At 32.5% G+C, this 23,505-nt stretch overlaps 1 protein-coding gene and 1 pseudogene across 1 annotated transcript; both read left to right on the top strand.

Annotated features, from left to right (window-relative positions):
* The first annotated feature begins 1,594 nt into the window (after nt 1-1,594).
* Nucleotides 1,595-2,379, top strand: LOC133204423 (probable thiopurine S-methyltransferase). Its single transcript, XM_061340153.1, has 3 exons — nt 1,595-1,690; nt 2,058-2,150; nt 2,280-2,379. Exons 1-3 carry the CDS (start codon nt 1,614-1,616, stop codon nt 2,377-2,379), a joined length of 270 nt encoding a protein of 89 aa, XP_061196137.1. The 5' UTR covers nt 1,595-1,613.
* Nucleotides 2,380-2,571: 192 nt separating this feature from the next.
* On the top strand, nt 2,572-22,489 carry LOC133204422 (uncharacterized; annotated as a pseudogene).
* The last annotated feature ends 1,016 nt before the right edge of the window (nt 22,490-23,505 follow it).

The raw sequence follows: 23,505 nt of genomic DNA, 5'->3' as shown, positions 1-23,505 counted from the left end.
CTGCTATGGCGTTCCCTGCTACCCCTAATACAAACTGAAAGGCCGGAGGGACCATTGATTCCCATATCTTTGTCACAATAGTTAAGTTAGTTGTGTTTGAAATATTCAATTCCGACTGCATTTTGAAAAGTAAAAGTTTTAGACAGAAGACGTATATATAATTGTACTTGTGTTCACATATAATTTCCTGTTCCTGCATAGTTTGATAATTCGAGTTTAGAATTTGAAAAGTGAAATGAAGCAAGCAATAGAGAATGGACCCAATATTTTACTAACACATTACATCAAACATCTAATAGAGTAAAAGTATGTACTATATATAGTAAATGTTGACTGCTGTACTATGAATACAACCATTTTTCAATGAAAGTAATCTGAATAAGCTTTCATAATTACGTATATAAGTCCAAGTATGAAAGAAGTCAAATATACAAGTTGTGAGTGCCTTCTAATGCTCCACTGGTATAATGCTTTTGTTTAACAAATATTTCTGTGCTTTAAAACTACTTAATATGAGGTGTTTCTGCTTTGGACATCAAATATTAGTCACGAACAACCCCTAAGAATAAATAAGAACACCTTTAAAAGAATGTTTTTAAAAGTTGTTACATTTGTATTTACATTTGTTATATAAAAAGCACTTTTGTATTCTACAGACTAGAACTTGTTTTGAAATATAAAATGATTGGCAACTTTTACACGATTTTTGTGCAAATACATGTATCACTGAATATCAGATAATTACTGGTTACAACCTGCATGAAAAAAGGAAAAAGGAATGGTTTACTGCTCAACTGGAAGTCTGAATGAAACATGGGTATTTCTTTCTTTCTTTTTTTAAAACTAATTTAATGCCAACTTTGGGAGAATATCATGTTCTTTCAGTTTGCTTCAAACATGCTATTGTAATTATAGGAGATTTAAGTACCAAGAATCCTCTAAAAGATACAAAGTTTTGGATAAATATGATAATCCTTCGAAAAGCTTGTTCTTCTCCTTAATATATTCTACAATTATACTAACATGGGAAGTTCGATAAAACAGAATCATGTTGTAATTGATGACATTTTAATGAAGGGAAAGAGGTATATTTTGAATTAGCGTAAAGTTTTCCTTAAAACTTAACTCTCAGTCATTAATTCTTTCCTGCAATTAATCTGGTGTGGTGATCGGTTCCAAGCACTGATAGACTTTTCAATGCAACAAGACATTAATAAGATTTGTTCCCCAAGCTTTTTCTATATTTCTGACTTACAATAGCATGTTATAAGCTATTTTTGTTGAAATATTGTATGCAGTTGAATGTTTATATCAGTTCTAGAACTGATCAGCAAAAAACTTCGTAAGCCTGAAAAATCTTATTAGCAGTAACATAGTGTACTCCTTATAACAAGAGGTGGAGGGAAATCCCATTCGCTTTTCCTGTTATGGAAGGTTAAATTTATCATAAATATATTGAATTGGACAGGCTCGACTTTGGTTAAAATGGTATCGATATGCTTCATTTATTAACAAAATGTTCTGAATATAATATATACACCAATTACCGGCATGTTTACTTTTCACTTATAGATCATTTTGTAATTTGTATTTTCTTGCCAGCAATCATAGACATGGCAGAGCAACCCTACGATTGGTTCAAGGCATGGGATGAAAATGATATTGGTTTTCACAGAGACAACATAGATCCGTACGTTGCTTTTGTTTAGAGTTAGCAATCAGCGTTATTTCATTAAAAAAATTTAAATCAAGGTTGACCTTTACCTAATTTGTCTTAAAATCAATGTCTCAAATTTTGTTGTTTTATGCAAAATTTACATAATTTTATGCCTAAATTAAAAAAAAAAAGTTTTGTATGACAGGAATGACCTTATAACGTAAGCCATAGTGATGAAGTTAAGACCCTTTTTAATAAATATTTACGTCTGTCTTGTTTCTTGTTTGTATACTGTGAGACTTCACAAAAAACTTGAATATCTTTGTTTTTACTGTTTATTAATTTGTATCTGATCTATCAACAAAAGTAGAATACATGGGACTACTTCTTTTTTTCACAGATTTCTTTCCAAGTATATTGACCGACTGATTAATGGAAGGAAGAATATCAAAATCTTTATTCCTCTTTGTGGCAAAACAGTGGATATTGAATGGTAGAGTTTGAAAATGTAACATATAAGGCTATATTGTAATATATGAAAAGATATTCAAATTATTGTCTTCAATAACAATATAGTTCATTTAGTTGAGTTGTAGGAACTATTTTTGATTTCACTGACCAGGCTCTGGGAGCTGGGCCACACAGTCATAGGAGTGGAATTGGCCAGAAAGGCACTGGAGGAATTCCCTGAGGAACATAGTATTAGTTATATCAGGATCTGATGTTTGCATAACATCATTTATTATCATCATTTATTATCATCATTAAATTGAAGTCAGAAAAAAAAAATCAAATTATGTAGACTGATGAAACGGCTTGTGTTTGATTTAACACTTGTCTGATTACTTGATTAGAAGATTCTGCCTTTAGGCTTGTTCTTGACTTTGATATAAAACTCTTCAATATTTAATTCAATGAATCTACAGCGATTATTGGTAAATATATATAAAAATTCAATAATACAAAAAGTAACTCTGAACAAATCCCAGAGACATCCTTCAAGAAATGTTAATTAACTCAAAATGTATCTTTATACTTGCTTGTCAATTTGACAAAGGATAGCTTATGAAATTATAATACTTACATTAAAGTTGAAGTATCAATTTGCGACCAATCATATTCCTTGAGGTCACGGTATGAACGAAATGCAATTTACACAGTGAATACTTGCACGTACATTTCATTCTTGCTGCTATTGCTTCAGTAAAAGGTAATGTAAGACTTAATTTATACACTCATTTGACGAATTGTCTCTGTTGTTTTATTGGGGAGACGGTTTTGTAAATGTAATTTAGAATATTTTCTTCGTTTGGCTGTTTATTTTTGTCTCATCCCTGTCCTGATTACAATGTTGTCTCACCCCGTCTCTGGATACAATTGTTGCCCTATCCCTGCTTTGATTACAATTGAAAAAAAATCTTTAACTTCGTTATATGGGGATAATCTGCATATATGAGCGCTTGGCGAAGGAACAGTCAGTACCTATGCATATGTTTACGTCGGAGGTTTGACAGGGTGCTGCGAACGAGAATCGAACCCAAGCCTTCCGAAGCCCTACGAAGCAAACGCCCTATCACTAGGCCATATGAAATTGAATAATTGTTGACTTGTGTAAATTTTGGAAATTTGGAAATTTACCCCCATCCCGACTAAGAGGGCAATGGATTATTTGATTATCGGGTAGATTTTGCAGTTATCAATTTTTGCGAAATTTTGTTGTTTAGTCGGTAACATTTGCTTATATTTGGTATAACAAGTATTACATATTTCTTAATCTACTCCTTGAGAAAGAGACATTTCCCTTCTTTTAAAAACTTGAATAATTCAGATATGCGCCGGTTTTGTTGAAGGTCTTAAGAATTTTAGAAAATAACCAAGAATAATAATAAAATAATGATTCATCAGTAAAAAGCGGAACATAGGTCAATTTAAAACCGCATTTTTTTAAAAACCAAATTGGTCAATAAAAACTTGCATTAACAGGACAGATTCAGATGTTACATAACATCCTCCCTCCCTTTCTTCCTCTCTTCCACTCAACAACCAACCTACCGACCGACCTACACGTCCACCCACATACATACGTATTTTGAGCATATAAGCTAATGTCAGCCAGTGGCTGAGGTTGGGCTTTAAACCTCAGTTGTTTTCTGTCATTTTGAGAATATCATTATTTCACATTTCTATGTAAAATGGAAAATAATAATAATAATAATAATAATGCAATTTTGTGTTACATCTTTCTATAAAATGTGGTTTGAAGCTGGTGAAAGTAAAACGCAATCGATTTCTTTACTTGTAGAAATCTCAAAATAAAAATTTAGTCTTGAAATATTCTTTGATTGTAAACCAACAGGATGATTTCTTGAGTTCATGAAACAGTTGCGTTCCAGAATGCTTATGCAAATGTTTAAGCCTTTGGAACCATTGAAACTACGTCTCAAATTGAGAATAAACTGCTGGTTAATGGATATTTACACATCTCTCGGTATTAAAACTGTTACTGTCATAAAAAATTCCCAGGGCATACGGTTAATATGTGTCTTGATTGATATTTCCACTAACTCATGAATCATTCTGAATAATATAGCTTTCAGTTGAAAATGTTTTAAGGAAATCAATCATGTTTGCTTCTGTGTATGACAGGGCTACGTTCATACATTCCAAAGAAAAACAATGTCTGATCGCTCCAACTATTAATTTGGTTATTAATTGGAGTGGCACGTACAATTGATATGAGCAAGTCATATTTTGCTAAAAAGAAATATTTTATAATCCATTGCTTTCATTTAAGTGTTAATTTATATGCTATGCTTTCATTTCTCAGGAATTTGTTCAAGTTCCAACAAAGGAATGGACCCCGTAGACATTGTAAAATTCTTAATCAAAGAACAGGCCTCTAAGTGACCTCTAAAATTTAGGCGACAGCTTATCAAAAAAATGAGTCGCCATTTTTTTTTTCACACGTGTGACTAAAAAGAACAAAAAGGTGACAAAGAAAACACGATATGTCCATTGCTAAGAAAAAATCTCCTCTTTTTAAAGTTTCTTTTCGCTTCTTTAGAAAAGCAAAAATTGTTAAAAATGTTGAAAGTTCCGGAATTCGACGATCGCCAAGTCAATTTAAAATGGTCGCCAATTTGTCGACTCATGGGAAAAATTTAGGCGCCAATCAAAAATTTTAGGCGAGGGTTCACTTAATAAAATAATATCGGGGCATAGAATTCAAATTAACAACGGGGCAAACAGCTTTTATACAAGTATTTTAATTTTCTTGATCATTCTATTTTGTCAATGAAAGTGAGAATTTTAGAAAGATTTACCGTCATACTAATTGTCCATCATTGAGTACACCTTCCCGTAGACAACGTGAAGAATACTGGATTAGAAAACTAGAGAGAGAATCATATATACCTTGAACCCTCTTTATCATGGACTCCCGACCTCGTAGCAAAAAGTAGCTTTGTACAATATGATTCTTATTTTTTTATTCCTATCTATACTGTTAAGTCAAAGTACAGACCCATCTTACGTACAATCAGGGGTAATGAATTGGAGAAAATTGTATTGTAGCATTATTGCTCCGTGATTTGCAAGAGTTTTTTTGTTTCAAAGTATTTGTTTATACTTACAAATTAAAACCCATTGCAGCTTGTTTTTAGCTTGAAAGTAATGAAAATCTTCAACTATACCGTATAAGAATGCTTGCGAGTTAATATCAAAAACCGCAGCTAGATATTTCTGGGGAAAAAAATTGTGGCCCCATATCGCACAACTGTAACCCTAACCTCTGCTTCTGGATTTGACCATATTTTAACTTACGTAAAAAAAAAAAGATGCTTGCATTTTAAATTGACCAAAATGATTATAGCTTTGCTTTTCGAGGAATTTCTGCCTTTTGTTGTTCATTGATTTTTAAACGATTTTACCCGCTTTTTTTCTCTCTTTCTGCAATATCCCCTTGAATGGTATTTGGGATGATTGTTTATCCAAATAATTTGAAACCCCCTTTCCAAGGATTTTTAAAAGTAATTTTGAAGATATTGGAATAGTGGTTATAATAGATTAAAAATTCGAATACTAGTATGTTAAAAGAAAAACAGGATAACATCAGATGGAGTTTCTAGAAAGCCATTTTCCTAAGTACAATTGACTTATTTTCAACAAAGTTCATAAAATAAAAAAAATATGCAAAGCCATGTCATTTAAAGATGTCGACAAAGGGTGCTTATTAACAGAATTAAAAACAAAACTGCGTTTATAGATAACATGTGTTATTCATTGTTCTTATTTTTTTTTTAAATAGCAATGATGTCCGATTGGATTCATGTTTCTGAGAGTCTCTTATAAACAAACCCTCCGGTTTATAAATGCCTGTTCCCATGTAATAGAAGATTATATATCACTGTTCTCAACAAAATTTCATTAATTACTCTAATTCTAAATACGATGTAAAATTTTCAAAGAATAGCATTTGCATTGCATTAAGGCTTTCTGGGTAGTTCTTTGAAAAATCAACAAAATCTACAAAAATTGCTTTTTTGTGATTTTTTTGCAGTCATTTGACATAGTCTATTTTATTGTTTTAGTACTCAACTGCAAAATATCCGTGGAAGGTTACTGTTTCCGGTAAAACATGACAGAGGTGGGACAGCCAGACTCCACATTCACATGACTACACTGACCGACTTCCGGGGAACGCCAGTAGACACGAAAATTACTGTAGAAACACCCGATCTAGGATAGAACCTACTCCCTGGTGTTATACCGTGGACCAGAATACGAGATGGGAGCTCTGTGATATTCTATTTTGTGGTAATAAGTACATTCAGTTTAGGGAGTCTTTTGTTTGTTTTGTATATTGAAACATTCAGATATCAGTGATATAATTTTACGTTTAAAATTGCGAAACATATTTTTAAAGTCCATAGTAAGATTAACTCGGATGTAAAAAAATGTTTTTAATAATAAAAAAACAAAACAAACAAACTAGAAACGTGTTGCCAGGGCATGAAGAAGGTCTTACGTCCCTCCTCCCTCATCATTGAAGTTGATTCCTCACTCGTAACACAACATTTATTACGTTGTGCATTCTCTTAAACTCCTCTATACATGAAAATTTTGCGAAATTCTGTTCTTAGCACTCTCATGTTTTTGTGTTTATGTACAAGTGAAAAGATAAAATATAATTACACGATATACATTGAACTTTAATAGCTATTTGATACATCAAATCACAGTGGTTCCCTTTAAAATACAAACCAATCGCTGCTTTTTTTAAAAAAATATTTTGAAAATAAAAATGCATTGTTAGACACATATACTCAGATTAGACTTATAAATAATAGATTAATAAAAATGAGACAAAATAACTTATCTTTGTACATTAAATGTTCTTCAAAGACCAAGAGAGGCCAATGTGATGGTATTACTATATGAGTTCAAGCATTACTGTTTATTTAGTCTGCATAGTGAAAGTGAGAAATGAAAGTGTATTAGCACTGACAAGTATTATGATTTTCTAATGAGTACTAGACAAACTTATTTTGTTGATCCCTGATCATCCTATTTCTCTTGCTTTTGGCAACATATATTCATCTATCAGTTTATTTTTATTTTATACTCCTATGCATCCTTAACATTGTTATACTCAGTTGACTATCAAGGCCCCTGGGCATTTTTTTATTACAATATTTTTGTCATATATATTTTTACGTGCCGAAAGTGCCAATATTTATAAATACTGCTTTCTATCTGATTCAATGTAAAATATTTGGATAATGATAATTTTGTGTAATTCTAATTTTAAAAAAAATAATTAACATCTGTATTAAGAAAAAAAATGCGACGCTTAATTCTCACTATAATGCCCAGTAATAAATACGATACTAGTATTATTCTTACGGAATTACAAAGATCAAAATGTCCTATGACCTTCATTTCTTAGTCTAAGTTGGACTGCAAGTAACTTCTTCCGTCTTTCTACCATTGTCGTTGGGAATTGTTCATGTATGCCAAATGGCTGTCCCTTTAACCTATATGCGTTGTCTTTCACAAGCTGACGTTCACTCTGGTACAAAAAACGGGCAACTATAGGTCTGTTTTTTCCTCGCTCAAAGAACTATATACGGTTAGGGCGTATTCCTGCCCCCATAATAGTCAAATTTTGAAAATCTCTTGAAATGGGAAAAAGTGCATATATTGTATAAAATAATCCAAATTAAGACAATATATAATGAAATTGGAAAAATTAGTTGGCTTTTCTTGTCTCTGTGACGTCACAAACTATTTGGATTTCCCTTATTTTTAAAATAGAGGCCAAAATGCACAGAGTTTGTTCAATTTTGACTATAGTATTTATAGAGCGCAAGCTTGCTCAGGTACCATATTTACATATTTCATTGATATTATCATTATACACATTATATCAAAAGATCTAGTCTGAGCAGACCTGCGCTCGATAATTTCCAATCAAAATACCGACGTAAAATACACTATTTTCTCTCAAAATCATTGCAATTTGGAATTTACGTCATTTTATTGACGTCATATCTAACTAATGATGTCATAGTTGATAAATATATTTAATGCTTTGAAGTCTGCAAATATCCACCTGGTTTAGAACATAATTAAAAATTACTCCATCAAAGTTTTATTTTGGGGGCAGATACTGGCCACTACAGAATATAGTCCTTTGCCGAATCTGTGTACGCTTCCAAATTCTATAGTATGCTCTATACCCAGTTCGTAATATATGAACTCTCTCAGTTTTCCTTCAGTGCCCTCTTTGTTTGACTCACCTCCCAGACCAGAGAAAACTAAAATATTCTTCATAGACCTCCATTGAAGATCTTCTTGCTTTAATAAAATGAATTCAGTAGAAGTAAATGGGAAATGCCATACAACATTGACTTGACATATATATAAAAACATGTTTGTTTTTTTTTTAAAAATCCGCTTTTTAAGTTTAGTTTTCCAATTATTATAATAATGTCATACCATTGTAATAAAACAATTACATTTCTATTACCCAAAAAACATAAAAGCTTGTTTGGTGGCAGTGATATATATGGATTTTGATTATACTGAAGAATATTACTTAGATAAATATAAATATAACTTTAAAAGTGACATTGTAAATAATATATATTGATTAATAGTATTCTATGAAAGAATTTCTAATTGACCATTCCTCAAAACTTACTGTTTACTGTTTAATAAAGTACTATTTATATCTGAAATATCTTGACGTTATACAAAGACCACATTCTTGATAAATACAGAGAGCAATATCATGAAAAGTGCGAAGTCAATTATTTACTTTATTGTATATCTAAAATATTGTATCCTTGAGGGGTACGAGTTCCATGATTACACGCATAAACAAACTGACATCTATAGAGTAATAGCAGAGATTGCTAGTAAACAAACGGTACACAATCAATGAATGAAGTGAATATTTCATATGAAGACCATAACAGCACTACTTCAGGGATTAATAAACATAATATCGAGTGAGACGAGTGTAAGGGATTCAGAACATTCGAAAGGCCATTTATCTTTGTCATTATATACTTACCATTTGCTGTTCACGTACAAAGTATCAATTATCGAAACGTTGATAAGTGTGAATCAATTTTATCTAAATGAACAATCCTCTATGTAATAATTACCATGTTTTAGTCATGCTTTTTGTCACGCTTCAATTTCTTATGACCTTTGCACACTAAGTGTATACAGTATATAGAGATTAAGGTCAACTCCTACCGTCATGGGTCAGATCTGTCTAAAATCATGAAAACAAAATGAAATTCAAAATTGATCTGTTACTCATCGAGATAGACACGCAACGAAAATCAGATCAATACATTGAAGCTTCTAGGGAAAAAAAGGGAAAGCAAATGGGTCAGACTGACTGACAGATAAAGGGACAAACAGACGGATAGACAACCTATAGTTCCCCTCAAGTTTGAACAATAGAGACTTATAAAGAATCAGTCATAACAGAAATATTACCAAACATAGCTCTACTTTCAGATATAGATAGAAATGGATTGACATGTGAATGCATAGCTCAGGTTATATCCTGTGTGTTGCCAAAAGGAAAATAAGTTATTTATCAAATGTCAAATTTTAAGTTAACGAACAGTGATCAATCTCTTAAATATAGTAAACAAATTGAATCTTAAACAGGGCATAAACAGGAACCATGGAAACAGCAGAGATGGGATCAGGTGCGTGCCTAATAGGAGGAATTTTAACCCAAAGTTAAACAATTTAGACAACCTATAGATTGAATTGAAACGATGTTTGCTGAAAAAAAGTTAAAAATTTTGACTTAATAGCAAATCTGAATAAAAAATAAGGAAATGCACAAGCAATAAGCCATCTTTTTGAATGGTAGTAATTGTAATCAGACGGTGTTTAAAGCTAATAAAAAGAGTTGGAATGCAAAAAAGTGATGTAATTAATGTAATGTAATATAAGTAATGTATGTCATTTTAAATAGATATTATACTCTTCACCCAGGCATATTTTCCAAAAGCACTAACACTCTTCAAGAAAATGTACTTTCATGAACTTTAATTTCTTAAATGAAAGCTCCAATATTATGTGTATTCATGTCGTGTAGTTATTATATCTTGTGTATTATTCTACGAAGAATGTAGAGACACGATTAGAGGTGAAGAATACAGAGGGACAGTTTCACACACGAGGACAGGTTTAAAATGTTTGAGATGGGATAGCCCCCTTTCTCCGGAACCAAGATTTGCCCTGTTCCTGGAGGGAAATGCCAGTTCGCATGAAAATTATTGCAGGAACCCAAGCAATCAAGGGGAACAACCGTGGTGCTTTACAGTTTCCTCTGAAATATCAGCTGATTATTGCAACATACCAATTTGTTATCAAAGTTAGTACATATACACTTTTTCCTTTTACATTTCTTCTTTTTGTTCGTGTCCTTGATTGTAATTTGTTAAAACATTTATAGAGTGTATTATATATTTGTTTCTGTAATGTTATTATCTCATAAAATTCACGTCCTACATAATGTATATCTGTTATTTAAAACAAATAATGCAGTGAATGTAAACATTCTTTTTTATAGACTGTTTTAAATTTGATAGTTTATATTTTGTCTTTAAGATAATAAAGAATGCCTAGACAGCACAAAAGGTCAACATTACTTTGGAACTAAAGCTGAAACCAAAGATGGCATACAATGTCAACGCTGGGACAAACAAACACCACACAGACATAGGTTTTCCTTTGGATTCATGGGACTTTCTGCTTCTGAACATGAGAATTACTGTAGAAATCCCGATAATGAGGAAAAGCCCTGGTGTTACACAGTAAAGGACACAGTCCGGTATCAGTATTGTGATATTCCGCTATGTGAGGAAAGTAAGCACAATCGACATCTCTAAAATCTTATATCTAATTAATCATATAAGAAAGCAACCCCTAAAGAAACAATACTTTGCATCACGGTTGTGCATGGTTTAGGTACATCTAAACACCAAGATGAATTTATCTTTAATTTCAGATTATCTCTCAGTATCTTTATACATGTATGTTGAAGCAAAGTTTCCATATTTAATCAATGAAGCCAATAAGATTTAAAAAAAAAAAAAAAAAAAAAAAAAAAAAAAAGAGAGAGAAGAGTTTCTAAGGACATTAAAAAATTTCGATTAATTTATGAGTAAAAAAAATATACTTTGTCAGAGGTAACCATTTGCAAAAAATATGCAAACTTTGCTTTGAATTTAAGCAATATTTGATTTTCAATCAAAAAATGCATAAAAATTTATTTTTTGATTGTCGGTTGATGTGAATATAAAAATCACTCTAATTTAGAAGAAATGATAATATTTTTTTAGAAGACTGTAAAGAAACAGAGAGAGGTATGGAATATCAAGGGAAACGTAATGTCACACAAAGTGGTATAGCTTGTCAGCGCTGGGACAGTAGATATCCCCATATACCTAACAGCAGAATACGTTTCACTGGGACGACTCTATCGCAACAGGAAAACTACTGCAGAAACCCAGACGGAGAACCATCCCCCTGGTGCTATACCATGGATCCAAAAGTACGCTGGCAGCTCTGTGATATTCCATTCTGTGTAAACGGTAAGTATGAAAAATTTAAAAAAAAAAAAGAAGAAGCTAAAACTAGGGATGGACAATATGGCATGATCATACAATTAAGGCTACTGCATAAAAATTATGCATTTTTCACTGTGTAGGTAAAAAGGAGCTCGAACATATGACTTTAGATGTATATGATTTTAATGACGGCTTCAAAAGCATATTTCATGTATTATTTGAACATATATTTCATCATGCATTTTTATTTGAGTATTATCAAACTTGCGATTTCAAACATATGTTTGTTAAAAAGAAAATCAAGATAATCAAAATCTACATTTTGACTTAAGTCTCTTCTCAGTTTATATGCTCAGGGGACCAGACATAGCATTTTAAGAAGCTTCATAACGTATCAATAGGAAGAAGTACCACGAATTTACTGGTATTTTTTTTTTCTTTGTTTCTTTTTTTTTCTTTTTTTCTTTTTTTTTTTTAATTATAAGTGTTGTCAGTCTGATGAACTAATTAGATCTGCACAAAACTCCTGTCAAATGTTCCTTTAGTAAAGATTTCATTAAGTACGTGTTGATGTACAGCATATTCAGGAGTAAGAAAAGTACAAGACAATCGTCAAGTTTTTCTTAAGCCAGGCTTTCAATATCGAGTTCATTTTTTATAATGCGTTCATTTTTGCAAATCATAGATATTTAAATATATTTGAATATAATGACTTTGCTTTAAAGAAATTTCATTTTGAAGCTAAATTGCATTATTTTATTTAATTAAGAAGTTAAAAAGTTGCCAATAAGAACAAGAAATTTAGAACCAAAATTGAATCCGGATAGATAATCTTTGTTTTTATATATTATACAATTTTATTAATATATATGTTGAATGTTTGATATGAATAAATTATGTGAGACATTGTATTTAGATATAGATATTTAGATATAGAGCACCCTGCGTGGTGCTGTAGGCACTAATATTATATTTTGTTATAGAGGGAGTTTAGTCAGGGCCCCATCCCTGGTAGCTGCCCTATATATAATCATTAATGTTATAGGTCTGGGAAATAAATGTGAAAAAAGAAGAAATTAAACTAGAATAGGTGTAATAAATAAAATCGTTTGAAAAAAATCAAACATTGTTATTGTACCACTATTAGCCATAATTATCAATTCAGGAACAATAAAGAATCTTTCTATTTTTAGCATCATTTAAATGTCATTTCTCAGAAGACATGTGTGGTCTTGAGCAACTGAATCATACAGAGACGAATTGGTTGTTGAACAGTTCCGAAGACGGTATACGGAATTAAATACTTTAAATAGTCTCTTTAAGAATCCACAAAATGTATTTTTAGGATTCTACTTATTTCTATTTATATCGTTAAAAGATTCCTTTTAAAACACAGACATGTTTAATCTTTTCACTGACAGCGATTTCTCCTACACATAAGCATGATGTAAAGAATCACGCTTTTTTTTTATTAATTCAAATTTAGATCACATTTCACAGGTGAATCTCAGTCCTGTGTGGCTGAACATAATTTCCGGATATTGTTAAAAAATAAAGAGCTTATAAAAATATAATATCTTAATTACGCACCATATCTTTTCAGGAAAATACTTACTTTTCCGTCCTCCGAAAAATGTGTCTAGTCCACAGTTATTTATGCCCACGCTGACATTACCTCTCTTGCGCTCTACGAAAACTGGAAGCTGTTTGCGATTGGCATATCGCAGTGAGGGTATTGAACTAGTACTGACGACCTTCACACAAAATCTGACAAAGCTAAAAGAAAGCTCTGAGGTTAAGAGAGTTAAAGTCAACATAAACCCTCAGCCGGATAATTACAAGGTCTGATACAGTCTCTCTTTAGGTACCTTGAGACATTGCTTTAAGTATATTTACAAGTATCATAACATTTTTCTTTAAATCTACAGGTTTTTATTTTACCACATTTTACTGCGTCTTCGTCTGAATCGTCAACAGAAGCGGATATTGAATACATGGAGGTTCAAAATGGGCCATGTACAGGTAGATGCCTAGGACAAATTCAATTTCTTATTGAATTCAAATGAATAATACACTAATTGTTGATGATTTCTAATGAATTTAGTTCTTGTTTTTTTAAAGATTGCTTTGCCTGTCTCAGTGACAGATTATGTATTACCGGTAAAAGCCACGGATTTTGTGATATGACGCCGGACTGTCCTGATTACAGTGACGAGGAAAATTGTGGTGAGCACATTTTGGAGTTTCTTTCCCTTATAGAATTTATGAATAGAAAAGAATCAACTTTATCCATATTTTACAGCTCTGGAGTGCTACCACGAAAACGTGTACCAAGGATTTCGCAAAGAAACAAAGTACCTTCATAAATGCGTGGAAGAAATGGGAAATACTTGTAGGTTCGATTTGTCAGGCAAAAGAGAACCGGGTTGTTTTGTTGATTCTGAGTTCAAATGGGAGGAATGTAGTGTACCAAAGTGTGGTGAGAATTGTTGCATTAGCTATTTTTTTCGGGGGGGGGGGGGTAATTTCTGCATGTAAAAATGAAATTGAAAAGTTATCATGAGTTAAGGAAACGTAATGTACATGTGTCTGGATCTTAAATGATATTAGAATAAAATTCATTTAACTTATTTAAATGCTAGATATTTATTTTAAGCAAATGAATGCTTCGACAGACTAATAAATTGAGGCTTCTTAAAGACCTCCCCCTTTCCGCCCCAAAAAAATTGTGAACCTGCCTTTAAATTTTAGTTTAAAACTTCACAGGGGTGTTCCTTTATTTATATTATGAAAACATAATTCATGCTGAAATAAAAGTAAAAATTAGGTTTGGGGTATGTTTAATTATTTTGATTTTTGTAAAAGGTTTTTTAATTATTATTATTATTATTATTATTTTGGTATTTTGTAGACATAGGAAGTTTAATTTGTGACTTTGAACAGGATATGTGTGACTGGAAACAAATGCAAAGTGGAATAAAATGGAACCGTCAAATAGCTGAAAACACTGGTATGTTTCTGAGCCCTGTACTCATCAGCTTTTCTTGATATATGTATTTGTGTATACATGTAATATAGCAATAGAATATTTGATAATATACATTATAAAAGCATAAATAATTATAGTAAAGAATTAAATTTTCATCGATCATCTTCAATGACGTTCAAATGGTAGGAATGTATTCTATATATTATTAGCTCACCTGAGCCGAAGGGTCAAGTGAGCTTTTCTGATCGAAGAGTACACAGCGTCAGTCTGGCATGTGTGGTCTGTAAACTTTTCACATTTTCGACTTCTTCTCAAGAACCACTTGGCAAATTTCAACCAAACTAGCCACAAAGTATCTTTGAGTGAAGGGGATTTAAATTTGTTTACAGGAAGTGCAATGACCTCTTTCAAGGGGAGATAATAAGAATTCGTGGAAATTTGGAGGCATCTGTAAAAAAAAATCTTCTCGGGAACCCCTGGGCCAGAAAAGATGAAACTTGTGTGAGAGCCTCTCTACATACTGTAGATATAAGTTTGTTCAACTCATGTCCCCCTGGGATAGGGTTGGGCCACAATAGATGGTCACAGTTTAACATAGAAATATATAAGAAAAATCTTTTTCTTAAGAACAGCAAACCTATTATTATTTATATTAATGTAGAAGCATCCTCGGGTAGTGTAGTGTAGATTGAAATTTTTTCAAATCAAAACTCCCAGCGTAGGGCAGAGTCTCAGGGAATCAAAATTTTACATAGGTATATCTTGGAAAAAATCTTTAAAAACCTTCATCTGAAGAACAGAAGGTTATTAGTCATATTAATATTGAGGCATCCTCAGATCGTTTTAGATTGATGTTTTAGGGAAGAGTGGGACCACAACAATGGGTCATCATTTTACAATGGAATATATACAGGAAATATATTTAGAAATCTTCTTCTAAAGAACAGCAAAGCCATTATTAGTCATATTATACTGAAGCATCCTAAGGTAGTGCCGATTAACGCTTGTTACATCATAATCACCGGGGGTAGGACAGAGCCACAACAGGGATCGTAGTTGTACATAGAGACATATAGGAAAAATCTTTCTTTTTTTTTTTTTTTTTTTTAAAAAAAACTTCTTAAGTCCCTTTAACAATTGGCGCACAAGCAGACGCGACAAAATATTCGTGCGACCGAAAAAAAATTGATTTGGATCGTAAACTGTTGCCGAAATAATCGCATATGAAAAAGTGTTCGTACCAAATTCGCAAGATCTAAAGCGACCGTTGTGCGATGCAAACGCATTACCTGGTAAATCCTGCGATATATCTTGCGTCTATATGCGACTGATACACAATGAAAGCGAGTTTTGTAAGATAATTCGATAGGATCGCGCGAGTGATCAGGTGATCGAACGATTGAACGTGCGCCAATGCGATTGGACGTGCGGCGCTCGTGCGATCATGTGTTCCATGGTTCGAATGCTCGTTCGAGTGCATTTAGGCAACACACATCAGCCATGCAAATCTAAATTTAGAGAACCCGACACAGTGCTGTGATTTTTCTTATTTCTTCTAATATTGTTATCGTTTAGAATGTGCGTAATTAATTATTGACTGTATTATCATGAGAGCAAAGTGTTTCGGCGGTTTGATATCGTATTGGTGTATAAATATAATATATATGGTGTATATATATAATATTTACATGGCGAATTGAAGCTGATAAATCGTGCAATAATAGTAAAACGTTGCAAGATTACATGAGACACGTTGAGCAACAGTCTCATGGTCGCAAAACACTGCTGCGATTCATCTTACGACCTTGAGAAATCGTGCATCACTCTTACGAATACACAAAACGTTGTAAGACGTTCGTACTAATTTTCGTCGTTGCATTGCGATAATTTGGATTGCATTTGGTCGCCTTTGAATAGTGTGCATGTCCACTATTTTGAGGAGACTTGATGCAACCACTAAAGCGCATGCAACGAATGCGAGACATCGTGCATCGTATGCGAGAGCTCGTACGAAGCTAAAAAAATTCCGATCGCAAAGTGTTGTAAAGTGCTCGTGCACCAATTGTGAAAAGGACTTTAAGAACAGCAAAGCCATGATAAGTCATATTCAAATAAAAGCATTCTCAGGTAGTGTAGATTCAAGATTGTTCAAAACAGCAAAGGCATGATCAGTTTTATGTATATGGAATCATCCTCGGGTAGTGCAGATTGAAGTGTGTTCAAATCATGATCCGTTGGTGTAGGGTGGGACAAAAATTTGGATCAAAGTTTTACAAAGGAATATATAGGAAAAATCTTTTCCCATGGAACAGTTAAGCCATGATTTATCATATTTATATGGAAGTAGCCTCAGGTAGTGTAAATTCAAGTTTGTACAAATCATGACCCCCCTCGGGTAGAGGGTGCATAAAAAGTGGTCAAAGTTTTACGTAAGAAAATGTTGGGAAAAGAATCTCCTGATGAAGAACAATAGGGCCATAGTTACTCAGGTGAGCAATGTGGCCTCTGGGACTCTTGTTAATTTATACTTACCTGTTTATGTTTATCTAATTCACAGGTGAAATGTTTGCTTCTGCTGAAAAGAAAGAACATTTGAGTGGGAAAACGGAGGAGAGGGCCGTTTTATATAGCACACCACAACCTTCATCGTCCGAGTTTGGATGTATAACAATGACATATTCTGGGGAAAATGTCCATATAACTGTATTTTTAACACAAGGCACAATGTTTACTTTTGATGGGATGATTTTCCAGCGACAGAATATAAATTCAGACCTTTTTGCCACTACAAGTTTTCAGATTCCTATTGACGTGCCTTATTTGGTAAGAGGAGTGGCGGCATCCTCCAATATTGTGTAATTGATAATTAATACATGTACTACCGTTTTTAGATAACCAAAGCCAACGGTTTGATTATACCTTGTCTCCGTCGTCTATCTGTCTGGTGTTTGTCGCCTGTTTTCACATTAAATCCTTGATTTCTTTTGAACCCTTTTGCCTATTTGAAGCAAATGTGCAAAAAAGGACATATTTTTAAAGAAAAAGGAAAAGTGATCGGGAAACGTTTTAATTAGAATTGTTTACTCCTCAATTTCTTAACGTAAGAATGACATGACCGTGCATTCCAGATAACAATAAATTTTCATGAATGAAACAACTTTCCCCGAAATACTTAAGTTCGGTTGAAATTTGATTGAATTATCTTTCCTCATAGGTGTTAAAGGTGTACATTCTAAACTTCAGAAGTGAACAGAATTTTCTGCGCAACCGGAAGAATCACACGTTTATACCCAATCTGCATGTAATAATAGATGAATGTTTGCATCTCAAAATGAATATTAAGGCGAAAAAATATATATATCATCTATATAATTTATATGTAATAAAAACTATGTCATGAAAAAATTACAACACACTGCTAATGCGTAACAAAGTAGTTTGTCAATGTAAGTTACAAATGCCTGATGCCTCGGGTAGAATCGGCTATGATCACTGTGATCAACTGCAGGAAAGGGTCACAATAGGGGATAACTGTATTACATATTATACTTTTTAGAATAAACAGAACTTTAATGGAACACGAGAGGGCTACAATCCGTTATTTTTAACTGGAAGCATCCCCATAGTTAGGAATGAAATGTAGAGATTCTTTGTTTAAGATAACGCCCGTAGTTAGGATACAGCTACAATCAAAGTAATGTAAGGTTCTCAAATTACACACAATTTGTGAACTTGACATTAAGAATGAAAATTCTGTTAATTAAAATTGTTGTATTTGAGGGCAAAAATAATGGAATTCATTTATCTACACATTTATCTTAAAGGGAAAGATGCCTCGGGTGAACGTTGTGGTTCAAAGGCATTTTGTTAGTTCTATAATTTCTCTGTATGAAAGTATCATTTCTAGGTAACAATTGTTGCAACATTCCAAGTAAATGTTACTGGTATCATGCGACTTGGAAAAATCAGTTACGAAGAAGGAATTTGTAAAGGTAAATTCAATCATCTTTAGAGTCAACGTCTTAAATACTTACTGAGTATATGATACTAAATTCTTTGAAAAATATTCTGAAAATGGTAAATTTAAGTACTTAAGTACAAAAATTGATGAATTTTCTAGATAAGGATCCTTGTTACAAAACACAATATCAATGCGACGACGGAAGCTGTATTAATGCTGACAAGTTCTGCAACAAGAAAAATGATTGTCCAAATAACGAAGACGAAAATTTATGTAACTACAACAGCTCCAAATGTTTGCGTATGGAAAAGGGATGTGTTCTACCTTGTCCCAATCAATGTGAATGTAAAGAGTAGTATTCAAGTGTCAATCTCCAGAAAATGTAACAAAAGAAGTCAGAGTTCTTGATCTCAGTTCAAGCAATTTCAACATCAAGGATTTAAGAGATTTCAATTTCCTCTTACATTTGAATTTATCAGGATGTTCGAAAGAAGATTCTTCACTTCAGAATCTAGGAAAACAACTAGAATCTCACAGTCTTCAAACTCTGGATATCTCTTTCAACAGAATACGAAATTTGCAACAGATTACCTTTGAGAAACTTTCAAATTTATTATACCTTAATGTTTCACATAATCAAATCACGGGTATTAACTTGGACTTCCTCAGAGTTATTCCAAAGTTACGACATTTGATTCTTAGAAATAACGAAATAGTGATAATTCATTCAAAAGAAACCTACAACCGATTTAATTCTAGCCTTGAGTTGCTAGACTTGAGAAACAATAAAATAAGAACAATTATGCCAAAAGCACTGCACTGGCTAAGTTTCTTATCAAAATTATTATTGAGCAACAACTCCATCACAAATACTGATGACTATTTCTCAAGATCAATGAAAATGCTTGTTGAAGTAGATATGAGTTTTAATTCTATAAGTATCATCACAGATAACATGTTTTCAGGTTTGAGGAGGCTTGGATACCTCAATTTACAACACAACCAGATTCAAGTTTTAAATGACTTTTCATTTTCAACACTGACATCTTTACAAACACTTAATCTTGCCTTCAATAAAATCCACACAATTAACAGAATGGCTTTCGAGAACATGGTATCACTCACCAAACTGAATCTCACAGGAAACCAGTTAAGAAAACTTTCTCCTGCAAGATTTGTTGCTTTAGTAAAACTTCAGATTTTGGATTTATCAGACAATGATATGACTGTATTGGAGAATAATGCCTTTCGAAGATTAGAAGAAGTTAAATATTTATATATTAACAGAAACAATTTAAGCGTGTCACGAACTATGTTCCAGGGTCTTTGTAACCTTGAATGGATATGGACAGATTCTTATATTATTTGTTGTGCCAAACCATTATCTGTTGATGCATCAAAATGTATTTCACCACGAGACCGAATCTCAACTTGCGAGCAGTTGATCAGTGTTGGATTTTTAGCCCAGATGATATGGTACGTGGCCCTTTTCTCGCTGATTGGAAACCTTTATGTTATATATTACCGCATGAGAACTACCTACAAAGGAGGGAATAATGCAGACGGAATTTTAGTTTTAAATCTCAGTTTTTCTGATTTATTAATGGGAGTTTATTTGTTCATAATTGCAGTAGCAGACATGAAATACCGTAATAATTACGGTTTTAACGATAGTCAATGGAGATCAAGCAATATTTGTACCGTTGCTGGCTTACTTGCAACAGTTTCAAGTGAAGCATCAGTGATTTTCGTGTTTTTAATAACCTTGGAACGATTACTGGCATTAAAATATCCATTTTCTACCGAATTACTGAGAAAGAAGAAACATAAATTTGTCATTTCAGCGATGGTATGGCTTATGACCATCTTACTAGCAGCTTCTCCCATCTCTGTTTACCCAGACTTCTATAGCAGATCTACAGTATGTATCTCTCTTCCGTTAACTGCAGAGAGGGTTGCTGGATGGGAATATGCAATCTTTGTTTTTATAGGTTTTAACTTAATAATTTTCATAGCTATAGTAATTGGACAGATACTGATATTTGTGGAGGTGAAGGTCATTGGAGGTGCCTTACAACAAGACAACAGAAAGAGAGAAATTGCTGTGTTGAAATCTCTATCTTATGTCGTGTTGTCAGACATGTGTTGCTGGATCCCTATCATATTGATTGGTAAGAGTCATTTGAATACACAGGTTTAGGCTTATATATACTATACCTTTGCTCAAGTAAACACTCTTTAAAAATTACTGTGCAAACGCGTGTGTCATATTGACATAGAAACATTTAACGTTATGTAAAACAAGGTCTGTATAGAGTCCTAAGTTTTACATAGAAGTATAAATATGAAAAAGACTGAAAAAAAAACCCACCAAGAAGTAAAGTTAACATTGACAGTCTGGTCGAACCCTCAAACGGGGGTATACTTTCAAACGAATGTTTTCCGGCCTGTCATGCAATGCGCTAGAACATACATGTAACTCTTTCCGTATCCAATATAAACAAACTTGCCTATATCATCTATGTTAGGAAAAAAGATCGATAATATTGTTATTTCTGCTATGAACTTGGTAAAATATCATCAGAAAAAAAATCAACAGGTGAAGTTTTCCATGATCTGAATCTATACTGTAGGAATAGCGAAATATTTCCGTCATTTCATGAAATAATTTATTAATATTGTGTGACGTCTTTATTAAGATTTTTTAAAGATATGGAATTTAAAACACAAGGAAAAATATTCCAAGAATGAGGAAAATATGAATTTAGAATTTAGATTTAAATAAAATAAAATATAACCGTGCCCCCCCCCCCCCAAAAATCGTTTAAAAAAAATTACAAAAATTTATTTCATTCTTATAAGATACAAAAGACAATGAATATGATAAATTGCATTTGAATTTTATTTTTAACTGTATTTTTGTTACACTTTCTGAGCATGATAATAAAGACCGTCGAATGCTTGTTAGAGGAAACGCGGACTGAAACCTGCGATCATAAATAAATCGATATTTATACCATATTTTTGTGCACTTTATTATGAAAATAAAAGATATCAGGTAGAATAATATATTTCTTTCATAATTTCAATCTAATATTTGTTGTTTTGTCTGTTTATTGAATATTCTATCTTAAATACCTGCATGTCAAGGAGCAAAAGATCGCCAACTTTGCCAGTGAATAAATCCCGATTTGTACAATAAAGTTTTATTTTTGTAAAATACAAATTCTTAAAACACCTTTAATCTATCATTTCCGAGTGGTTTTACATTTGCAAAATGATCCGTTAGTTTCCACCGGCGTTTCTTGTAATCCTCTACTTTTTGCGTGAAATACCCCCGTTTGGGGGTATGGTTTTTCTATTTCCGTTTAACCCCGTTTTGGGGTTCGACCAGACTGATTAAGTGTCCATATATTAAACCTCATATGTGTTTACATCATTTAATATTCAGGAATTATGGCATACGGAGGGACGGATATATCATTTGATGTTTATGCATGGGTTGTTATTCTCGTGCTGCCTCTAAATTCTGCATTGAATCCATTCATTTACACATTTATTGTGATATACAGACAGGTAATTTCATTAGCACACTGTTTGTCTTATTTCGGTATTTACCCGTAATATAAATAGCTACCTTTTATTCTGATTAAAACTTTTTTTTTTACCAGAAACAGGAATTACAGAGGTGTCAAACTATATCGATGGGTGAAAGACAAAATGGGCGACAGCTCAGCAGGAACTCATCGACAATTTCGGGGAGAAAATTTTAAATCAAATCTATTCCACTTCTTACTGAAAATTTTATATATATATATATATATATATATATATATATATATATATATATATATATATATATATATATATATATATATATATATATATATATATATATATATATATATATATATATATATATATATATATATATGAAATGGATTATTTTCAATGAAATGTTGCGATGGAGATTGCCACTACTCGCCGGTAGAATTTTAAAAACTTTTAATTCATCATATTCTTGTTGACAATATGCTAATGTTTGCCTTTGTGTGAAAATCGACAATTTGAGTAAAAGTATGACGATAATTAAGCAAAATAAAAAGGAACAGGTCATCACAGAGACGTACAAAAAATCCATTATAATTGAGTTTACTTTTATTGTTCCAGCTGATAAATTTTGTAACAAAAAAGTCTTTGTAAGAATCATTATTACAACTGCATTATAGAATAACTTTGCTTCAATTTCTCATTTAATTGGTGATTCCGATGGTATCACAGTTCAATTCCAGAGGATGAAATTCTTCAAATTCATGTTTTAATTTTTAATACTTTTAATATTCCAGTCAACGAAAGTGACTTTGCATTACCGTACTTAAAATGTATTCCAAAACCTCATAAAAATCCTTGCAGACACTGCCGGTCCAGTAAATGTTCAACTAACCCTGTATCTTCACTCCTAATAAAAATATTAAAACCTTGAAGGAGAACTTCAGACAAACTGGTGTTAATTAAATGTGGATTCTTAGAAACTCTTGGAACTTTTGGAATATTTGAAGTTGCATCCCCCCCCCCCCCCGAAATCAATAGCATGAAAACGTATGATTATCTAACGTTTTATAGGAGAGGACGTTCTAAGTTTTAAGAACTTGTGTCCGATCCTTTTTGTTGTAACATCTAAACAATAAAATATGTTCAAATACAAACGTTTTTATACAACCATTGTTCACAATATATTTACGACCAGGCTCTTTGACATTAAAAACAACACCTTTTGTAAAAAATGGAA

Source organism: Saccostrea echinata, unplaced genomic scaffold, assembly GCF_033153115.1.
Source record: "Saccostrea echinata isolate AGI-Se365-2 ecotype Australia unplaced genomic scaffold, CSIRO_AGI_Sech_v1 ptg000053l, whole genome shotgun sequence".
NCBI lineage: Eukaryota > Metazoa > Mollusca > Bivalvia > Ostreida > Ostreidae > Saccostrea > Saccostrea echinata.
This window is presented reverse-complemented; position numbering and strand designations above follow the sequence as displayed.

Excerpts from the sequence above, each read along its gene's own strand:
- LOC133204423 (XM_061340153.1), top strand. The coding sequence starts at position 1,614 with ATGGCAGAGCAACCCTACGATTGGTTCAAGGCATGGGATGAAAATGAT. Across the intron at positions 1,691-2,057 it reads CACAGAGACAACATAGATCC|ATTTCTTTCCAAGTATATTG; the intron begins GTACGTTGCTTT and ends TTTTTTTCACAG. Across the intron at positions 2,151-2,279 it reads AAAACAGTGGATATTGAATG|GCTCTGGGAGCTGGGCCACA; the intron begins GTAGAGTTTGAA and ends TTCACTGACCAG.